This window comes from Megalops cyprinoides, chromosome 9 (genome assembly GCF_013368585.1).
Source record: "Megalops cyprinoides isolate fMegCyp1 chromosome 9, fMegCyp1.pri, whole genome shotgun sequence".
Classification (NCBI taxonomy): Eukaryota; Metazoa; Chordata; class Actinopteri; order Elopiformes; family Megalopidae; genus Megalops; species Megalops cyprinoides.
In genome coordinates, this window is record NC_050591.1 from 4,979,513 (window position 1) to 4,999,937 (window position 20,425).

Below are 20,425 nucleotides of genomic sequence, written 5' to 3' on the forward strand. Positions count from 1 at the left end.
AAATTTTGTCAGGATGTCAGTGTACCCTAACAGGCTGTCTCTGTGTTTTCAGTGGCAGTCCCTGTGTTGAGGCTGTCTCTGTGCTTTCAGTGGCAGTCCCTGTGTTGAGACTGTCCCGTCTCTGTGCTGTCAGTGGCAGTCCCTGTATTGAGACTTTCTCTGTGCTGTCAGTGGCAGTCCCTGTATTGAGACTGTCTCTGTGCTGTCAGTGGCAGTCCCTGTGTTGAGACTGTCTCTGTGCTTTCAGTGGCAGTCCCTGTGTTGAGACTCTCTGTGCTGTCAGTGGCAGTCCCTGTGTTGAGACTCTCTGTGCTGTCAGTGGCAGTCCCTGTGTTGAGACTGTCTCTGTGCTGTCAGTGGCAGTCCCTGTGTTGGGGTTGTCTGTGCTCTCAGTAGCAGTTTCCCTGGGAGAATGAGGGCACAGACTCCAACTCACAGCACGCCCAGCATTAGGCCAGATGTGCACAGGTGTCCGTTTGATTTATGGCTGCAAGATAGAGCAGGCCTGGGGTGCAGAGCAAGAAGTACTGGAAGAGCTACTCTATTTCTGCCTGTTTGTACATTTCCTAACATGACTGTCTTTACCTGTCAGTGCTGTGCGAGACAGCAGGGTGTTTATGTCTGTTTGTGTGTGCATGCATGCGTGTGGTCATGTGTATGTTTGTTTGTGTGTGTGTGTGTGTGTGTGTGTGTGTGTGTGTGAGAGAGTGTGTGTTTGAGCGTGCACGTGCACATGTGTGTGCATTAAAACAGGCAAGGTGAGTGGCCCATCCTGCATTGCTGGAAACTGGGTCACAACGCGTCTGGGACAGCTTCTCACACCAGCAGTGCATGAGCCAGACCAGCGCAGGTCGATTCCTGGTACTGTTAAGGGGCATGTAGGCTGTGTGTAGGCGGCGTGTAGCCAAGGGGGGGGGGGGAGAGCGAAGAGGAGCCGAACCAAAAGCAGCAAATGATTTCTCTGCTCAGCGCTGCCCCATCTAGCCACTCTGGGTAATGTGGGTCTATGTGCCTTGCTGTGGCGTGGGCTGTGGCTGCCCCTCACTTTTGGCTGGAGAGAGCCAGACACGGGCGCACCTGTATCAGGGTCCAGTCTGGTGCCGCGTCTCGGCTTTGTTCCAGCCCGCCCCAGTGCCCGTGGGGCCGGTGGCGTCTCCTTTTGTGGCGGGAGAAACATCTTTGCACCGGGCTGTGGGGGAAGATGAAAGGAAGCGTGAAAACAGATTCAAAGGCTTGCATGTGTTCCCAGCCGCGCGGTGACGTCCACATCCGGAATCGTACACGGCCTGTCGGAGCGCAGGGAGAGGTGGACGGAGGGCACGATGCTCTCTCAAAGTCTTTCTTTCTCTCTCTCTCTTTCTCTCTGATGCTTACTCTCTCCATCTTTTTTATCTGTGACCATCTGTGTCTGTTCTACCTGTGTCTGTGTCCACTCTGTTTGTGAGCATCCTGCAGGTGTGTAGGACTTCAAGTGTAGCTGCTTTACATACCTCTCTGTCTGTCCCCCTGTCCCTCTGTCTCTCCATCTTTCTCTTTCTCTCTCCATCTCCGTCTCTCTCCATCTTTTTGTCTCTCTTTCTCTCTTTCCATTTATTTTAATTTTAAATGAATCCTTAGCATAATTTATTTGAGCATATTGACAAAGATTAAGTGGTCAATGGCAAGCTGTGTACACTGAAATGAAGCTGTAAAACATTGAAATCAGCTCATGCATTCTGCATGCATGTATGCATACATACATAAGTTAAATAGGTGAATGGTTTTGATGCTAACACAGATACAATCTTGTCATCAGCTGTCCCTCTGGTTGTGGTCTAGAGAGAGGTGTGGCTTTAGCGAAGGCTTACAGCAAATATTGAGTGTAGCTATTCGTGGCATGACTCAGCAGGAGTCAGCTCAACTCTATAACAATGTGGACAAAACATATCGAAATGTGTTTCCCTGTGCCCTTCACAGAGATGAGTGTACTGTTAGACAGAGTGCACAGACACACACGCTCCCTTAGATGGAAAGCCTGGTGTTCGAGCCCTATGTTAAAAAGAGGTGGTGTAGTCTTGCCTCAGAGATCTCCTCTAGGGGTCAATAGGAGGAGTTCCCTTCAAATTACCAATCAGCTGGGTCTACATGGCCACTTGGGCCTACTGAAATCATCCTTTTCTCACTAATGCAAACTGTGTGGAATTCCAAGGATTTCTCACATGGACATGCAGACCTCACCACCTTCAGCATAAATGATTTTAACATATTTCACCATTTGAGTTTGTGAGGAACATGAATAAAAATTGGAAGGCTACTGTGGAAGGCTTTATCGTCTGAAGGGGAGAAAAGGCTTTTATTCTAAAGTGGAGCTCACTCTCACTGCAGGAGAGCAGCTCTTTCAAGCAGGGTAGCCCTGTCCTGAGGAAACGGAGAAGGAAGATGACCATTATACATACATCCCATAATAACCATCAAACAGCAGAGGCCTGAATGAAGGAGGATTGGGAAATGGACTGAAGCCAACACCCGTCAGGCAAGATGGGTAAAGAACATGGCTGGTGGATGGCGTTGCAGGGGGGGAGGCTGGCCATTAGAATTCCATTTTCACACTCCTTTTACCTCTAAAAGACGTTGTTGAAGGACGTTGTGGAGTGAGCGAGCACGGTGATCTGTCTAACGTCCATCCTCTCCACGATGGCTTCTGACTGCCCGGGAGGTGAAGGCAGATCTCTGACAAGGTATAAATCAAATTATAAAACTGACAGGCAGTGGCATTTCCACTGAGCGATCCGTGAGTGAGAGAGAGAGGAAGGGCAGGACGCTTTTAAACGACTTGATTTTTTAAATATATTTATGTGGCAGCAGAGTGGTTTAAGGTTTTGGTTTAAGGTTGCTGATTCGATTCCCCACTGGGGCACTGTTGTTATACCCTTGCACAACGTACTAAACCCAAAATTGCCTCACTAAATACCCAGCTGTATAAATGAATAAAACTGTAAGTTGCTCTGGATAAGAGTGTCTGCTAAATGACAGTAATGTAATGTAGTTTATTTGTAGCTCCTCCCCTAATGGAAGTTGTGGGGTAGGCGGAAGGGGGCTCCTCCTAGTTGGCATGGGGTTGCCTGGTTTTTGACATGGCAGTCCTGTTCAACAGAAGACCCCAGGAGTATGTGCCTTCCCTCTGGCTTTGGGACGCGCTTTGTGCGGGGTGCAGGGTTTTGTGTGTTACCAGAGATGGAGAATTAGACTTGCTCATGCTCTCGTGTTGGAGTGCACACATGTGCCATGGAGCACTCACAGGCAGACTCAGCCAAGGACAAGCAGAAAGACATCCACATGCACACAGGAGGCACACACACACATACACACACAATGCACACTTTCAGAGAGAGCAGAGAAACACACACAGACATATGCACATGTTTAGAGAGGGGAACCAGAGAAACAGAACAGATGGATTTGCACATGCTAACACACATGTACACTCATACACTCACACATTGTGACGTATGCTTACACACATTCTCACGCAGATAAACACACTCAACAAACTTGCCTTCAAGTAATACACTCACAGCCATGCTTACATACAAATACACATGCACACACTTACACCCTGTGTCTGCCTCTGCACTCAACACATTTACATATACGCTTACACACTCACAGACACATGCACACCCACACACTGTAACATGCTTACTCCACACACACACACACACACACACACACACACACACACACACACACACGCTCACACACACTCTCACACAGACACAGACATTCCCACGCACTCTCACGTGCGCTTACACACACACTCATGTGTGCTCACATCTCATGACCACACTCACACATCCTAACGTATGCTCACACACTTCTGTGCACTTGTGTACACTCTTACACGCATGCTCATGCTGAGTAACACACCTGCAGACGGTGAAGGTCTTGCCCCCTAAATGACTGTTGGAGGAGTGGAGAGCAGATGGAGGAAGTTTTGGAAAATAGCAACAGTGCCTAGGTGTGTGGCCTAGCACCCGAGGAACGGCTCGCGTACCACCCCCACCCCCCAGCCACACTCATCTCTCGCGGCCAATTTGGAGCCACAGTGCATTAGATCCGGCCCCAGCTATCATGCACGCTGGACATCATCCTATTACAGCGAGCGTCCCACTATGGCTGATAGGTTATTAAGCACGGCCTTTCAGCAACATTAAACCTTATTAAAAGCACCTTGGCTGGAAGGATTAGGGAGACAGGATAACTGCCAGGGTCCAGGGACATGATGAGGTCCTTTAGTAATGAAGGCACTCTGCAGCTTGGAGTCCGGGACACCTCTGTGGAGGAGCACACACACACACACATACACACTCTCTCTCTCTCTCTCTCTCTCTCTTTCTCTCTCTCTCTCTCTCTCGGCCTGACACGCATACACCTTTCATGCAGGGGAACACACACACTCTCATGCACCTGTCAAACACTGCCACCTCAGAATCAGAATCAGAATCAGAATCAGAATAGACTTTATTGTCATTGCATGGTAGGGTACAACAAAATTGTGGGTGGTCTGCAACAACAGTGCACTGTGGAAGATTAATATAAACACAATACAAATAAGGCACACGACACCTCTACACACACCTGTCACACGCTGCCACCACTACATACACCTGTCGTCTCTACACTCCTGTCACACACTGCCACCGCTACACACACCTGTCATCTCTACACACACTTGTTACCACTACATTTGCCACACACTGCCACAGCTAAGAATAGTAAAACATTGTCATAATCATATACTGTAGCAGTATATTGTATTTGTGTTGTTGCTGCTGACATGGTTAGTGTATTAAGAGGGCCAGGTTTAAAGCCCGCCATTCGCTTGGAGCTTGTATGGCCAGGAGACTGTGTGCTGAGTGGGTGAGCATGATGGATACAGAGGACCTGTTTCATCTCATTGATCTCCTCCACTTCCATCATCCGGGGGAATCGATGAATGTCGCCTATTTTTAGCTGGAGGGTCAGACCTTTGTTCTGCTCCCCCTCCAATGACACCCCCGCCCCCCCCAGTCCTCTCACCTTGTCCTGGTTTAGGACTTGTGTGTGGTTATGGGATTTCTCCTTTCCAGGGAGGGTGAGAAGCGCGGGTTTGTGGGCTTGCATATAGGTGTCACCTCCGTCCTGGTGCCTGGGGAGGGGGCGTCCAGCTCCGCTCCAGCCTCTCTCCAAAGAGCCAGCCCCTTTAAGAGCCGCCACCGAACCCTTGCCGAGATCCCCGTCGACATTGCTGTGCCGTGTCATTGCCTCTTAACACCGTGGTGAAATCATTTCAGGATGTTACTGATGTGTCTGCTGCAGCACGTCTGTGTGAATAACCTTAGGCTGCTAAACCCCCTCAAAGCGCACCTTCACAGGGTGTGTAATCGCGATCTGTGGAGAGTCGGCAGGGTGCGGCATTGATCAGATCCACAATGAATACCAGTTACACAGAGACAAAACTGCGCACTGCCCAGCTCCTTGGTCTCCTCTAGACACCTGCCTCATGTGCTCCAGCAGTGGTTTTGAATGCGAGTCAGGAAACAGGTTGCACTTTTATTCATCAAAGTGGCTTGTAATGTTCTCTTTTTAATGCTTAAAAAAAACTTACTGCACTTCAGCTCCTGAAAGCTGCTGTGGGTTTCCCCCACTAGCTTGTGAAGGTTATTGTTTTACAATTTTGTTGCTTGACTGTGACCATTCTGTCTGTGACTATCTGTAACCATTCTCTCTTTAACTGACCACTCTGTGACTGTTTGTGTACACTCTGTCTGTGACCACTCTATCTGTGACTGTCTGTGACCACTCTATCCGTGACTGTCTGTGACCACTCTATCCGTGACTGTCTGTGACCACTCTATCCGTGACTGTCTGTGTCCACTCTATCGGTGACTGTCTGTGTCCACTCTATCGGTGACTGTCTGTGACCACTCTATCGGTGACTGTTTGTGTCCACTCTATCGGTGACTGTCTGTGTCCACTCTATCGGTGACTGTCTGTGACCACTCTATCGGTGACTGTCTGTGACCACTCTATTCATTACTGTCTGTGACCACTCTGTGTGAGTGTCTTGCAGGTGTGCAGGACTTCAGGTGTAGCGTGCTAATAGACAGCGAGCTGCTTTACACTCAGAGCCCCCTCCCCGTTCCTCTTGCGCTGTATTTCCCCTGCGGTAGGGGATTAACTACACTCGTTTAAAGCTCGCTTTGCGTCCACAGATGTGTGCTTTGAGATTGAAATGAGCTCTCCGCTATAAAGCCACTGAATTAAACCCTGAAGAGCGCTGGAGAGCAGGGGCTCGTCCCTTTAAAGAGTGCCACACGAGATGCACACATACACACACACACACACACACACCATTTAAAGAGAGCCACACGAGTTGCGCACGCACGCACACACACACACACACACACACCAGTTAAAGAGAGCCACATAAGATGTGCGCACACACACACCAGTTAAAGAGAGCTACACAAGATACACATGCACACACACAGGAAGGAGAGAAGGCCAGAAAAAGATGGTCTTCTCCATGGAAACCCCTTGAAGACCTTTCTGAGCTGGATAGCGTGCACGAGAGGGAGGTTGGAGTGTTGGCGAGGCTGACTGTCACTCTGACGGCCGCGTCGCGCGGAGCAGACAGCCCCCAGCGTCTCCCCCAGCCCTAATTATGCAGATCTGATCCGCATTACCAGCCGAAACACAAACAGCCCCCCGAATGTCCCCGAAAGCCGGCTCTCATGGCCTCTCCCGTGCCTCTCTAATGCCGTGCTCTGGCTCCAGCTGCCTCCGTCCAGTCACTGCGGCACCGGGACACGACTGCAACATCCTTATCTCCTTACAGGAGCTCCTCCAGGCAGTGGAGCGGACGGGCTGCTGGGATGAGTGAGCCCGGCTTCTCCCTGCCCGCTAATTCATCCTGGCGCTGCCCCAAATTCAGCGATTAAAAGACAGGCGCAACACCGAAATCGCTTTCATAATGTACATTTTCACATTTGATTATGCAACCAATTATGCTGCACTTTAATAACATTTCAAATGAGCCCAGAAATCTGTGAGCAGAATGTATGGGGTAGTATGCAAATAGCCGAAGTCCCATGCTCCTCCACTGTCTCTGTATGCAAATGAGCATGCTCTTCAGGCCTGCTCACAGGCACAGCGAAGAGGCTGGTGGGGTCTGACAAATGGGGAGGGGCATGCAGCTTCTGGGTGATGTCATCGTGTTCCAGTGCACCTGACAGCCTCACTGTAGGAAGTGCCTGTTGGTGGGCCAATCCCTCTCGCGCTGTACTGTAACCACTGTCTGCTTGTCACGCAGCTTTTTCCTCGACTGTGCAAATCTCCCCATCATTTTTCCAGACCATGATCACTGCCACGTGCAACGACCAGATGCTTGCCTCTCTCATGCCCATGCACATCTCCCGGCTGCTCTAGGATGTAATTTGCAAGGATCTTCTGTTGCAAGGATGATGTCACCAAACAGTGAAGGACTGACTCTGAAGCCTGGTCCTTTTAAGCAGCTAATTGAGTTTTAGAGCTTACCTGAATGCTGAACTGGCTCTGAAATCACTTCACAGGTTTATACTTTGAATCCGATATGTCATTTAGATCTGATATAGGGAGGGTGCCTGTGCTATCAGGTAGGCACAAGCAAAGCCTCATCCTCAGATTCTGCTCTTGTGTGTCCTTCAAACAGGTGCAGTGATGCTCACCAGCATTTCATTGGTTTGATTGTTCAGTTAACTAAGGGTCTCAGAGCTATGGTAATTTTAAAGATGATTTTACTTAATTGGAACTGTTGGTCCATGTTTAGCCAAGGGGCAGATACTAACAGAGACATGGAGTGAAGTCCTTTACTTGTGGCACAAGCATATCCTCAGCCGCGCTTTTCCCTCCCAGAGCGTCTGAGGGGCTAACTGCTCAGAGATGTGAAAACCTTCTCTGCCTTCAATTAACAGCTCAGTCAAAACCCAGTTAAGATTAATTGGGACCAAAAAACCAGCACGCACATAGCCCCCCCCCCCCCCCCCCCCCCCCCCCCTCCCGGACCAGGGTTGAGAAACACCATTTTAAAGGGCAAAGCTCTCAGTACATAAAGGAAATGTTCAGAGTGGCTCTCATTAGCACCATTCCAAATGTATCCTAATTAGGAATAAATGGATCCGGCCTCTCACTATTAAATACGCCGTATGCAGACAGACTCAGGCAGTCTGGTGGTGGTGGTTAGCATGGGGCCTCTCTGCCTCGTGATCTCAGATACTGCTCTGGCCAGCGTGTAGCCCTTTATAAGTGTTAACTGCTCACTCGCATATTCAGTTCTGCTGCTTTAGTCACTTCAAGAAGGTGTCTGAAGTTCTGATGCGATTTGTGTGTGTGTGTGTGTGTGTGTGTTTGTGTGAGCGTGTGTGTGTGTGTGAACAGTCCTGCAGACAGGAAGTGGTGTAAACAGGAAGTGCTGCCAGCGAGTTATTGTGTACAGATTTTGGGCTATTATACACACACTCACACGCACGCACACACACACACACACACACACACACACACACACACACACACACACACACACACATACACATACACATACGCAGATTATCACTCTGCTGTTAGAAACAGCAGCAGCTCGGCCTTTGGCAGCAGTCTGAGCCCCAGTCATGCTGAATGACAGTGGTTTGAATCCACTCCATCCCAGGCCACCTTGGCCATGCAGATTTCATTAAAGCTGATTATTTGTCTGGGGCAAGACACAATGGTGATTGTTTGACCTCCAGCGTGTTCATCACCAAGCCGAATGGAGCGTGAGGAGAGTGGGATTCTGTGTTGATCAGTATCCCCATACTTATGCCATCAGAGTGCATGAGTGCAGCCCTCTGCTGTGACTCACTTTCCCAGAATGCATCAGTGCAAAATGTCAGATTTTACTGGGATTTCACTTGAAGTACACATTCACTATTCAGTAATCCTATTGGTTCATCTCAGTGCTTACAGTATTCTTTAATCCTATTGGTTACTCCTAGGATTCGGAAGACAATAGCAAATTAGGGGACTGCGCCCTTCTAGCCTCAGGGGTCAGGAGTCTCTGCCTCTGGTTTAACGCTCAGGGTCCGAGAGGCAGGCTGCAGTTGCATACAGCGGGCTGGAAGACCTTGGGTGTGACCTCAGTTTAAACGGACATCAGCTATCAGCCTGTGGAGAGGGAAATTACTCACACTTTTAAAAATAGGCCTTTTTATTTTTATCTGGTGGAGTGGCGCTTCCCGAAGGGGAAGACATTGGAGCTGTGACGCACCAGGCCCACAACGGCTTTTGTTGACAGTGATTGAGGCTTTTGATGGGTCGGTGAAGGAGTTCTCTCCTTCATGGTGGAGTTTCTCAGAACAGGGGTTGTATCAGCACTGCCATACGCATGCTCATTTGCATGTGCAGCTTTGAGTGCCGCTGATCCATTTAAAGTCAAGTTGATTTAAACAAGAACAAGCAAGCCCCCATGCGAGCAAGCCAAGCTGATAGTCAGAGCTGTGCTCTGTGTGCGGCTGCTTCTGACTGCGAGGAGCAGAGCAGGAGAAGGCTGCAGTTTCTGCACTGCACCGTCTGTCTTGGTAAGTAGGACAGTGAAATTGATGGCCCATTGCTGCTAGCTGACCTACATACACAAGCCTGGACAGAGCCGATCCCTCAGCACGGGAGTGGGGGAATAGGAGTAAGACTCCACAGAACACACGCTCACACCTATACATGTACACAGACAAAGAGTGAGACACAAACACCTATACGTGTATACACACACACAGACACCTATACATGTGTACACACAGAAGCTCACACAGACACACCTCCACACACCCACAGGTGAAAAAACAGAGAAACAGACACACATGCACACGCACACCTGAAGCTCACAGATAAGGAAGCACAGAGGGCTGAAGCAGTGCAGTACATCAGCTCACAATAGAGAGGATCTTTGGGGTCTGTCCCCAGAACTCCCAGCATGCATCACTCAAACGCCTCCGTCTGCCTCCAGCATTGGCGTCCAGAACGTCCACTTCTGCGAACGCGCTGACAAGCTGTTTTTCACCGGAGCTGGAGTCACTCTGACACTCAGCTCAAGGGCGATGACTTGTGTCTCAGTCATGGGACGGATGAGTGATGGGAGAGTGGGTGCTCATGAACCCCAAAAGAAGTGCCACTGTTGGTGGCTGCTTTGAATCAATCATAGTGGAAGGCCTTTCGATTGGTCCATAATACTTAACGGATTGACAGAGCGCTGGAGCTCCACCCATTGTGCAGCTTGTGAAGCCTTAGTCAAAGTGCAAGGAGAGACTTTTCACATTGAGGATTGATGTTCAGTATACATATGGTGCATTGATATTATGATGATGATGGTTATCATTAATCTGCATGGCTGACAGCAGTCTCCAGAGTAACTTATGTTCAGATCCACTAGATCCACTTCCTTGTCCTTGTGTAACTGAGTGTTGTCACAATAATCAGGTTTTTGGGACGAAGGGGCAAAATTGGACCTGTTAGTCCTGCCGGGCTGGCATTGGCAGCTGTGTGTCCTGAATGGAGAATTATCATAAGGCATTGCGCTCATTACAGCCTCATTACAGCCCTCCTCGATACGGCCCTCCTCATTACAGGCCTCCTCGATATGGCCCTCCTCGATACGGCCCTCATGTACAGCCCTCCTTGATACGGCTCTCCTTGTTACGGCCCTCCTCGTTATGGCCCTTCTCGTTACGGCCCTCCTCGATACGGCCCTCCTCGATACAGCCCTCAGATGGCAAGGATGACGCTCGTAATGAGATGCTGATATCAGTGGTTAAAGAGGAGAGTGAGATAAACATTATGCTACCTTGTGTGGGTGTGACTCTGCTGCTTGCCAGAGGACAGCTGTGATTTCACAAGCGTTCTTGCATGTACAGTATGTATATGTGTGTTGGTGTGTGTGTGTGTTTGTGTGTGTGTCTGAGAGAGAGAGAGAGAGAGAGAGAGAGAGAGAGGCAAAGGCAGGGGAAACATTAATAATCTTGCTCATATAGATCATTATGACACCCTGTCTACGTGCTTTAGTCATGTAAGGATGTTTATTGTACTAGCCTGTATTTTTCCTGTCCTTTAGAATGTGTATGTGTGTGTGTGTGTGTGTGTGTGTGTGTGTGTGTGTGCACGTGTGAGTCTGCTTGTTTGCATTAGCAAACACATGTGTTTGCTGTGAGCTCTGTCTCTTATCACTGCTTTGAGCACAAAGGCCAAGACAACCAAAGCAAATGTTAGTTTTGGATGATTGACGTTCTCAGTAGGCTCCACTAGTAGTGCTTCACTTACAGAATTAAGTGTTTCCTCCACAGTGGTCTCTAAACAAGCTCTGAGTGCCATCATTTATCTTCTGTCCATTATGCAATTAAAAATAACACTGAATGAAAGGAAGACCTTGATCAAGAGTTTTTAAAAGCCAAAGGCAGTAGAGAGGTGGCAGATTCCAGACAGCTTTTCCGTTCCTTCAGCACATTGTTGGTTAGAGTGAAAGATTTTCAGTTCTTCAAAATGACAGCTGTTCCATTTGTCTGAATAATCCGGAGGAATTGTGAACAAAAGTCTTCTTAACTGTGGTTTAGTTTGTCTTTAATTGCTTAGAGGAGGTGGAAGAAGCAGCTGTTTTAGCGCTTAGGGGAGTCTGCCTGTCTGACCCGCAGTAATGTTAATGGACTCTGCGTAACAAGGTTTCACTGAGCTTTGGTGGTTTTGTGGGGAATTGGAGCTTTATTAGACACTCTGTCATTAATTTCAGTTAGATGTATATTCATGGACGCCCCCCAGCGACTGAGCATGGCTGTAGCAGTAGCAATCAGCAGGGCACCAGTGGTTTGCCAAACATTTAATAGTGTCCCCTCCAGGCCCACCAAAATTCTGCGGGTATCACTTTGAGCTAATTGTTATTCCATTGATGACAGGGCGGCATTAACTCGACTGAGCTGAGGCCCACACGGTGATCACATGGAACAGTTCAAACTGCGCTGAACTTTGAACCTGGTAATCTTGATGTTTCATCCATGGGGAACTTCAGACAGCATTTTACGGGAAAAAAAACTACATGTTACTAAATGAATTATTTATTTGCCAGATGCTCTTATTCAGACTTTATTACAAGGCCATGAGGGAGAGACCCATTCAGCAATGTGCAGATGTCACAAGTCAGCCGAACAGGACCAGCCAGTGAGAGTGAACAAACCACTGATCAAGGCTGAGGAATAAAAGTGAACTGTTGTTACGTTCAAATGCGGCCCCGATGATTACCCTTGAGATCAACATACTTGCATGACACTGTCATACACAGAGCCTCATAATGATCTATCTGAACTTGATCTTTAATGTTTCATGTGTTTGCCTCTCACACACACACACAGACACACATACATATAAACACACACTCTCACTCCAAGAGTGTCTGCCACACCACCCACTAACACACACACACACACACGCACACACACACACGCACATGAGGTGGAGGCTGTTCTCTTCCCTGTCAGACAGCAGGCCATGCACACACGCGGTCAACGTGACTGGGTCACGCTGTATGTGGTAGTCAGATGTGCTTTGTCGAGCGTCAGTCAGGGGCTGTGTTCAGCTCCATACATAAGCACTGCTATCCCTCCTCTCTTTTTATTTTGCTGAAACGTATTTCACCCAAGTCATTATAATGTTGTGGGATGGCTGGTGTACTAGTATCGATTACGCTGTACCATCTCATTTATTTTACAACGGCTCCCTGTTCCAAGAGCTTTCCAAGGAGGCTTTTTTTGTTCTTTTTATTTTGATTAAGAGGACGTGTAAATCAGGGTGAGAAGTTCCATCGATCTGGCCGATCCATCTATCGATCCGTAAGAATCCATCTCACATGGCTTCTCCCAGGGTTTTTTAAAAAAAGAGCTTTTCTGCTTGGCCCAGACAAGCAGGAAGGCAGCCTTGAGCAGCAGGCTGGCGGCGTGGTGAAAAATGACACCCGCTGACAAGTTTCCTCTCGTTATTAATGGCCGGCGAGGTGGGCCTGTTTATCAGGGAGAGGAGACATTAATTGACACCAGCTTTGATTTTATTGTGTCGGCTGTCGTCTGCCACCATCATCCTGAGTTTTTTTTTCTGTATTTTTTTCTTTTTGTTATATCGCTGTTTGAAACAGGATGTTTTCAGAGGAAACAAAGCCATGTACACACACACACACATGCACACACATGCATACACATGGACAAACAGCTACACACACACCCATACAGTACATTGGTGTGATAATCAGAATACTCCCCTGTTAAGGCCATTCTGCTTCAAGACAAATTCAACCTCTGTGCACTGACCCTGGTTTATTCAGCTTTTGTCACATAATGGTTAGGTCAAGGATCAGAGCTTAGTAAGCTGATCCTGGATCAGTGGTTTGTCACAGAGAACGCACAAAAGGTACCACTACTCCTCTAGAGCTTACATGAAGTCTGCTTGCACTCAGAATCCAGGACAGCCTGACGTCATTGGAAAGCCAGCTGCTGTGAGCTGCATAGCGTCCATGTCTCATAGGCACACATGGACACCGGTGCGCACACACACGCACTCTCACACACATACATACACACACACTCACTCACAGACACACACACAGCTTGTTACTGGCCAGTAAGAATGACATGGAAACCCATTTGTGTTACCATCAGCCTCATTTTGCGGCTGGTGCATGAGTGCTTTGCCAGCGCGAGGTTGCGTCTGCCTGAAAAGTCACATTCAGAGCAGCCCATCACACAAGGGGCTGCATGTAATACCAGTGCTGGAAGAGAGGGGGCAGTGTGCTGAGGTGCACATACTCAGAGGGTTGATATGGTCCATTATTCCTGTGTATTTCCTTGACTTGACTTATCTGTTATTATTTTTTATTATTATTTTATTATGTAACTATATAAATTTTTTGAGTAATGTTTGAGTAAATTATGTGTATTTAAAGGTACACTACAAAGGGACAAGTAAATTGTGCTTAAATCACATGAGTGAGCAAAGCGTGCATTCTTAGTAGACATGCTGATTTGTAGAAGTGTTTGTGTATGTGTGTGTTATATATATGTGTGTGTGTGTGTGTGTGTTGTGTGTGTATCGGCAGGCACGTATTTATAGATCGTATTGGACATGCAGTGCATTTCCTCTCTGTTCTTTCAAGGATAAAAGCTGTGTTTATGTTTACTGGTCTGCTTTAAATACATTAAAAGAGGAACCTGATTCTTTAAGCAAAGGTCACTCAGAGACTTATCGATTTAGCATTTTAATTTTATTTGTGCACTGTTCCGAGGGGGGCTGGCATTCAGCGTGTCGACGCTCTTTGTTTTTGCGCACCCAGGAGCGGCAGGGCGTCTGGAGACTGGGGGCCGGCTGACGCGGCGCTAATAAGTGTGAGGTATGGTGCGGGCCGGCCGACGCCTCGGTAATAGCCACTCACACTTATTACATCGCTGCAGATTGGAAACCTGTCTGTTGTTATTGAGGTGATTTCAAAAGCTCAAAGAAGGGTTTTTGTTTTTTTTTAAGGGGACAGGCGGTGACGTGTTTGTCTCACATCTGTGGATGTCTGCGCTGGTGAGCTTTCTCACACCCCCCTCCCTAAAAACCCCAGTGCCGGCCACGTCCTCCTCCATTTGGGTTTGCGGGACGGCGCGGCTCAGTGGGTGGATGCCGGCAGCGTGGCCCAGGGGGGTGGGGGTGGGGTGTGGAGGGGTCCTGTTCCACGCCGTTAGGGTCGTAATGAACGGGGGAATGTTTTCGGAGGGCAAGGCGGTGCAGAAGGTGCTGCCGTAAGATCGTCTTCCCTCCCTCCTTCACTGTACTGCCCCAGGAGCTAATGCCTTTGTTAGTCTGTTGCAGCCCGTTCTGATTGGTCAGCGCCAGATGCGAGATCGTTCTGTCCGGTGGGAGCTTGACCCCTGACAGAGAGCTGACTGGATACCTGATCCTCCCTGTCTTGGCCTTGTTTAGTCTGTGGGTTCTAGTAGGGGGGGACAGGAATGTATTGGGAACTGGAAGATACACATGACAGTCATTACATTGTATTTATTTAGCTGTACAGTCTTATCCAGAGTAGCTCACAAAGCTTACAGTTTAACTTACAGTTTAAAGACCCATCTATGCAGCTGGGTCTTTACTGAGGCAGCTTGGATTAAGTACCAGCAGCAATGTCCCACCTGGAAACTGAATTGTCAACCTCGGAGTTACAAGCCCTGTTACTCACCACTGTACACTGCCACCAGCCCCTGTTATGAAGTGAGTCTGCGAACAATTTCATAGTCTCAAAAATGTCCAATGGAGATGATTTCTGGCTTGAGCCATTGGCTTGTATGTGAGTGCAAAAGCTAGCGTGCTCAGCACACTGACGCTTACGTTGCTCCATGAGTAGAATTTAGAGGGCCAGCAACTGTAAACTGCACCTGTAACCATTGAGTGCATAGCATGGATGCTGGAGACTGGACCATGGCATCCACTGCCTGACTTTGTAAGTGGTAGCGATATGTACTGCAGCTCTCAAGAAAGTTCTAGTTGACTCATCCACCATCAAGGGAATATGTGGGTCGTGAAACCACCAGCTGGAGGTCAGGGTCTGTATTGCAGTGCTGGACATCTGGCCATGGGTGTTGGTGTCTGTTGCTGTGAGCCCTGCTGATGCGAAGTGAGGACTATGACATAGGGGGCGGAGCCATCCCACAGTGACCTGCCCTCTCAACCTGCCCACTCACCCACAGCGACACGTTTGATGGCTCCCATTGGTTGGAATGACAGAAGAGGCGTGTGAATGGGTGTCAGTGAGGTTTTCAGAGTAGCAGAACTGGAAACATTATGCGTCACCATATCCAGAGGGATATAAACTGAGGAGCTGGTGTACAGCTGGGGTGTTGGATGATGATGTAAAATGCTGGGGACAGAAATACACTGGACGCTCACTGTCACACCTGCGCACATGTTCAGAGACAGCACCAGAATCCATGCATGCATGTCCCCCCAGAGTAGCCAGCCACATGGTGGCTTTGAGCGCTTTGGGATTCTATCTGCTGATTTTCTTGAACAGGTTATCGGAGTTCAAAAGGAAGCCATCAATGAATTCATCCACATTTCAGCGGGCTACTTTTATTGAAATCTCTCTTCAGACTCGCTCCGGGGAATTTACGCGCTGAAATCCCAGCCTTTTTCCTGGATGGCTGCGTTTTTCGTACAGAATGCTCTTTCACAGTGCTGCACCATAAATTATACAGGGACCTCGGCAATCAAAAGCTTTGCGTGGTCTGTGATTAGCCTTAATAAGGTCCTGCTTAGAACAAAGGGAGGGGGGATAAGGAACGCAGAGGACTCCAACTGAAAGGAGGGACGTGTCTTTAAATGAGCAGAGCTGGCAGGCAGACTCTGCCAGGGAACCTGGGCGGGCCGGACCAAGCTGAATCCAGAGGATGTGTGGACGTGTCGGGGCAGAGAGATGGCGGGTATGAGACCACTCCTGGGCTGGCGCACAGCCAGGCGTCGAGCAGGGCGGCGGTAGGGGAGGCGGGGCTGGGATCAGGAAGGGCGGGCAGCATGAGAAGGAGGAAGAGGCTGAGGGACATGAGGGGGTGGTGACAGTGTGAAGGGGGCGGAGCTGAGAGGCGTTCCATGATGTACTTATACAGTCGCACAGGGACTCGCTGAAAGAAGGGAGGTCAGTGAGTGACTGACTGCAGATCTCTCCCGATTGAGTATAATTACTCACATGATGATAAAGAAGCTGATGACCTCGAGATAGGCAGCCATGGGCACAGAGGGAGAGGGAGGGAGAGAGAGAGAGAGAGAGAGAGATAGAGACAAGCTGCCCATACAGGGGGTACTGCGTGTGCCTCTGTCATCTCTGCCCTGGTCAGCTTTGGGCTGTGAGAGTGTGGTTGGACCTTTGGAATGGAACCACATCATTTACACCACTCTCTCCAATACAAACAGGCTCCAGTGAGAAAGGCTGCGTCCTGTGCCTGGTGTTTAGAACCAAATCGAACCGTGCGTTCGGTGTGCTTGATACACATCATAAACCATATCGAGCTGAAAGCACTGAGCACCGCTCTCCTCACAGGGAGGAGCATGCTGGGGTTTGGTTTTTCCTCCGTTCAGGGGTAGCCACAGCCAGATCTCTCCCAGGGTCTGGAGGGCAGCCCCACTAACCGGACCGCCGCCTCCTTATCTCCTCTCATCTCTCTGACCACTGAGATAGGGCTGGGAACTCGAGTGGCGAACCTACCACTCTAAACACACTTATTTTTCACTTTCTTAGAGGCCCAGGCCGGTGGGGGGTTTTGGGTCTTTTTGTGTTAGTGCTAAGCCAGCTCTGATTAGGCCTCACAGAATGCTGATACAGTGGGCTTTATCTTACTGGACCGTTTGCTGAGAGTGTTTTTCACAGCAGGACAGATAAGAATGTATTCGATCAAGAGAAAACTCCACAGAAAACAGTGTGAAATGCCCATTCTTCTGAAAGGGGGACGCCAAGTTCTTCTTTCAAATAGTGGCCAATTTATACCTTAGACTGTGGGTGATTTGACTTCCTATCCAAACAGTCGCTAAATTAATGATGTGGGAGTTAAACCTCCAGACCCCAGGCATCCAGAGAATGATGCTGTTGCATAACTTAGTCTGTTGTTGTCTGTAGTCAAGGGTTAAAGGCCTGTAATATGACGATATCAATAAAGGAACACAACATGTATTTAATGAGGCCAGGCTGGATCCACAAATCTAATTAATGGGGCTTTGAGCTGCTGCAGTTTTCTTTGTGTGGAGTGGGGACACAGTTCCTCTAATAATGCCTTCGATTTCATAAGCATGGTGCTAACAGATGCTGTTTACTGTACCGGGAGCATAAAAACATTCCATTAGGAGCAGATACAGAGTCGACTTCTGCTGTCTCAGAAAACGCTAAACGAAAACACAGCTTTGCGACTCAGTGACTGGAAACGGGATGCATATGATAGTAACGATCATGGTGTGGCGATTTACATTGAATGATTTTTTTTTCTTTGAACCAGAAATGTTAATCACAGTTTCTCTCTCTCTCTCCCTCTCTCTCTCTCTCTCTCCCCCAATTCTGCCCCCCCCCCCCCCCCCCAACCCCCGCTGGATGGACAGGGTTCGGCTTTGTAACCTTCGAGAACGAGGACGTTGTGGAGAAAGTTTGTGAAATTCATTTCCATGAAATCAATAATAAAATGGTGAGTGTAAGTCTTTTTCAGCTCATGAAAATTTCAGTCTGAGGGGATTAATGTTTTATTTTCTCTGTAGCAGCACACTCACAATGGCATGTATCCGAGTGCTGTAGCTCGAGGGACAGAGGGCAGGAAGCATCTTATATGTATTTGTATTTTGGTTGTGTGTGTCTGTATGTATTTTTTAAGGAGGTTCATAATTGTTTTGTTCAGAAATTTATGTTAAAAATGCTTTGGCAATACCATGGATCTGTGTCATCATGGTATTAAGGCTTGTTTGAATTTGAATTTGAGTTTGATAAGGGGTAGACACAGCGGTGGGTTGACGGTACAGGTATTTGGTATGGGGGTGTGGGGGATTCCTCTGCCCAGGTTTAGGGGCACAGGGCCAGCGGTGTGCACAGGCTGCAGACCATGGGATAGTGTCTGTGAGCATCGCCCTCCGGAGCGTCCTGCCTCTCCTGCTCGGTGCGGTTCCCGGAGGTCCATGTGGGAGAGGCAGGGCGAGCCAGAGCCCGCGGCTGCCAAGCGCTGGTAATGTGGCACCTGCTCCAGCCGTCCCCTGGGTCGCCCCTGACCATGGAGCGCGTTTCTGCACTTTATTTCTGTCACAGCAGATATTGTGTTTCTGATTGGTTTCCTGCCCTCCCCAGCACACAGACTCTGGCGGTGCAGGTAGCGCACACTCTGACACACAGGGAATAAAATAAGAGCACTGTGCTGGACAGAGGCCTGGCCCAGTCTGGCCCGGTTCGCCCCACGCTGACCCGGTTGAGAACTGGAGGGGGAGTCTCGCGCCCTGGGCAGACTGGAGTGGGCGGGGCAGCCCGTGGGGTGTGGTAATGGAGCATGAATGATGACCGTAATGCTATGGAAAGAGAACCCACTCTCTTTGTGTGGGGTGACCATCTCCCTACCCCTCCAAACAAAGAAGGTTCTCTGTGACCTGAGGAAGTCCTTTAAGTTTGTTATGGATGTTAAGGAGCTTGACCGGTGAGGGGAAGGTTGCAAGTTTGAATCCTGGCCAAGCCACTGCAGGAAAGACACACAGCTGAATGGTTAGTCTGTGTCTAAGTGTAAGCTGTGGAACTCAGCTGCCTGTGGATCTTTGGGATGAAGAGTCTGCAGCTCTGTGGACCATGGCGCTCTTGGTTTTTACACCAGCTTGAATCAAAAAGTCTCCTTGTTCGGGGAGCATCGAGCAAGTGGGATGTACTTCATTTGTTTTGTCAGGCTTTGTGGGAGCAGGATTTGCGCCCGTTCCCTGCATTCAGTGGGGCTGGGGGGAATCGCGTGATTCATTAGCGTCAGTCAGGGAGGCTGGGGAAAAAAATGAAGAACCATTGAAATGCTCGTTCTGTTCTTCCAAGGGTTTCTTCCTGCGCGCTAAGCAGTAGGTTCAAGGACCAGGGTAGGAGAGGATGGAAACGGAGAGGTTTTGGGTATTTTTAATCTTTTTTGAGAGTAGAAGCAGACAGCAGTGGACAACCTGGTGTGTGGCTGTTTTTTCCCCTCCTGATTTTAAATTCAGCGACAGTTCTTTCTGCCAGAGACATCAAAGCGGCCCGTGAACATCTGCTACCAGCCTGTTTGGATATTTCACTTGCTAATTTTTAATTATATAATTATTGTTATTATTATCACTACTTTTTTATTGTTCCCACTGTTATTATCATTTTGGTTATTGTTAAATGAATGCAATACGAATGTCATCCGCTGTTCCTGCAGACAGCTGTAGGTTGCCTCGCCATCTTTCTGAGCACCAGCTGTGACCTTTGCCCCCTTCCTTTTAAAATTGAAAAAAGCTCTGTTCACTTTTCAGGGACCCCCCCCCCCCCCCCCCCCCCCGCACTCTCTGTGCCGCAGGGAATGGGCCACGGCTTGAGCCTGAAATAGAGCGCCCAGAAAAGAGCCAGGTCTGGGCAGTCTGGACCGCATGACACCCCCTCACCCCCGCAGATCGCTGGCTTTGATTCTCGTTCGGGGAGCACATAAGACTGTTAAAACATTCATGGTGCTCAGACAGAGAGCTGACATTCAGGGAGGGACATAGAGAGAGAAGAGAGCGACAGGGCGGGAGAGAGGGGGGAGGAGGGTAGGATGGAGGCGGAAAGAGTGGAGGATGAGAGCTTTTTGGCTCCCTGGTGTCTCGGCTGGCTGAGTCTGGCCAGTGTCAT

The 20,425-nt window shown here is 48.9% G+C and overlaps 1 protein-coding gene across 6 annotated transcripts in view; it reads left to right on the forward strand.

Annotated features, from left to right (window-relative positions):
• Nucleotides 1–20,425, forward strand: part of msi2b (musashi RNA-binding protein 2b) — a 204,444-nt gene that overhangs the window by 128,979 nt on the left and 55,040 nt on the right. For all 6 annotated transcript variants that reach the window (XM_036536439.1, XM_036536440.1, XM_036536442.1 and 3 more), the window contains exon 8: nucleotides 18,172–18,254. In XM_036536439.1, the coding sequence (XP_036392332.1) occupies nucleotides 18,172–18,254 (83 nt within the window). The remainder of the gene's footprint in view (nucleotides 1–18,171; nucleotides 18,255–20,425) is intronic.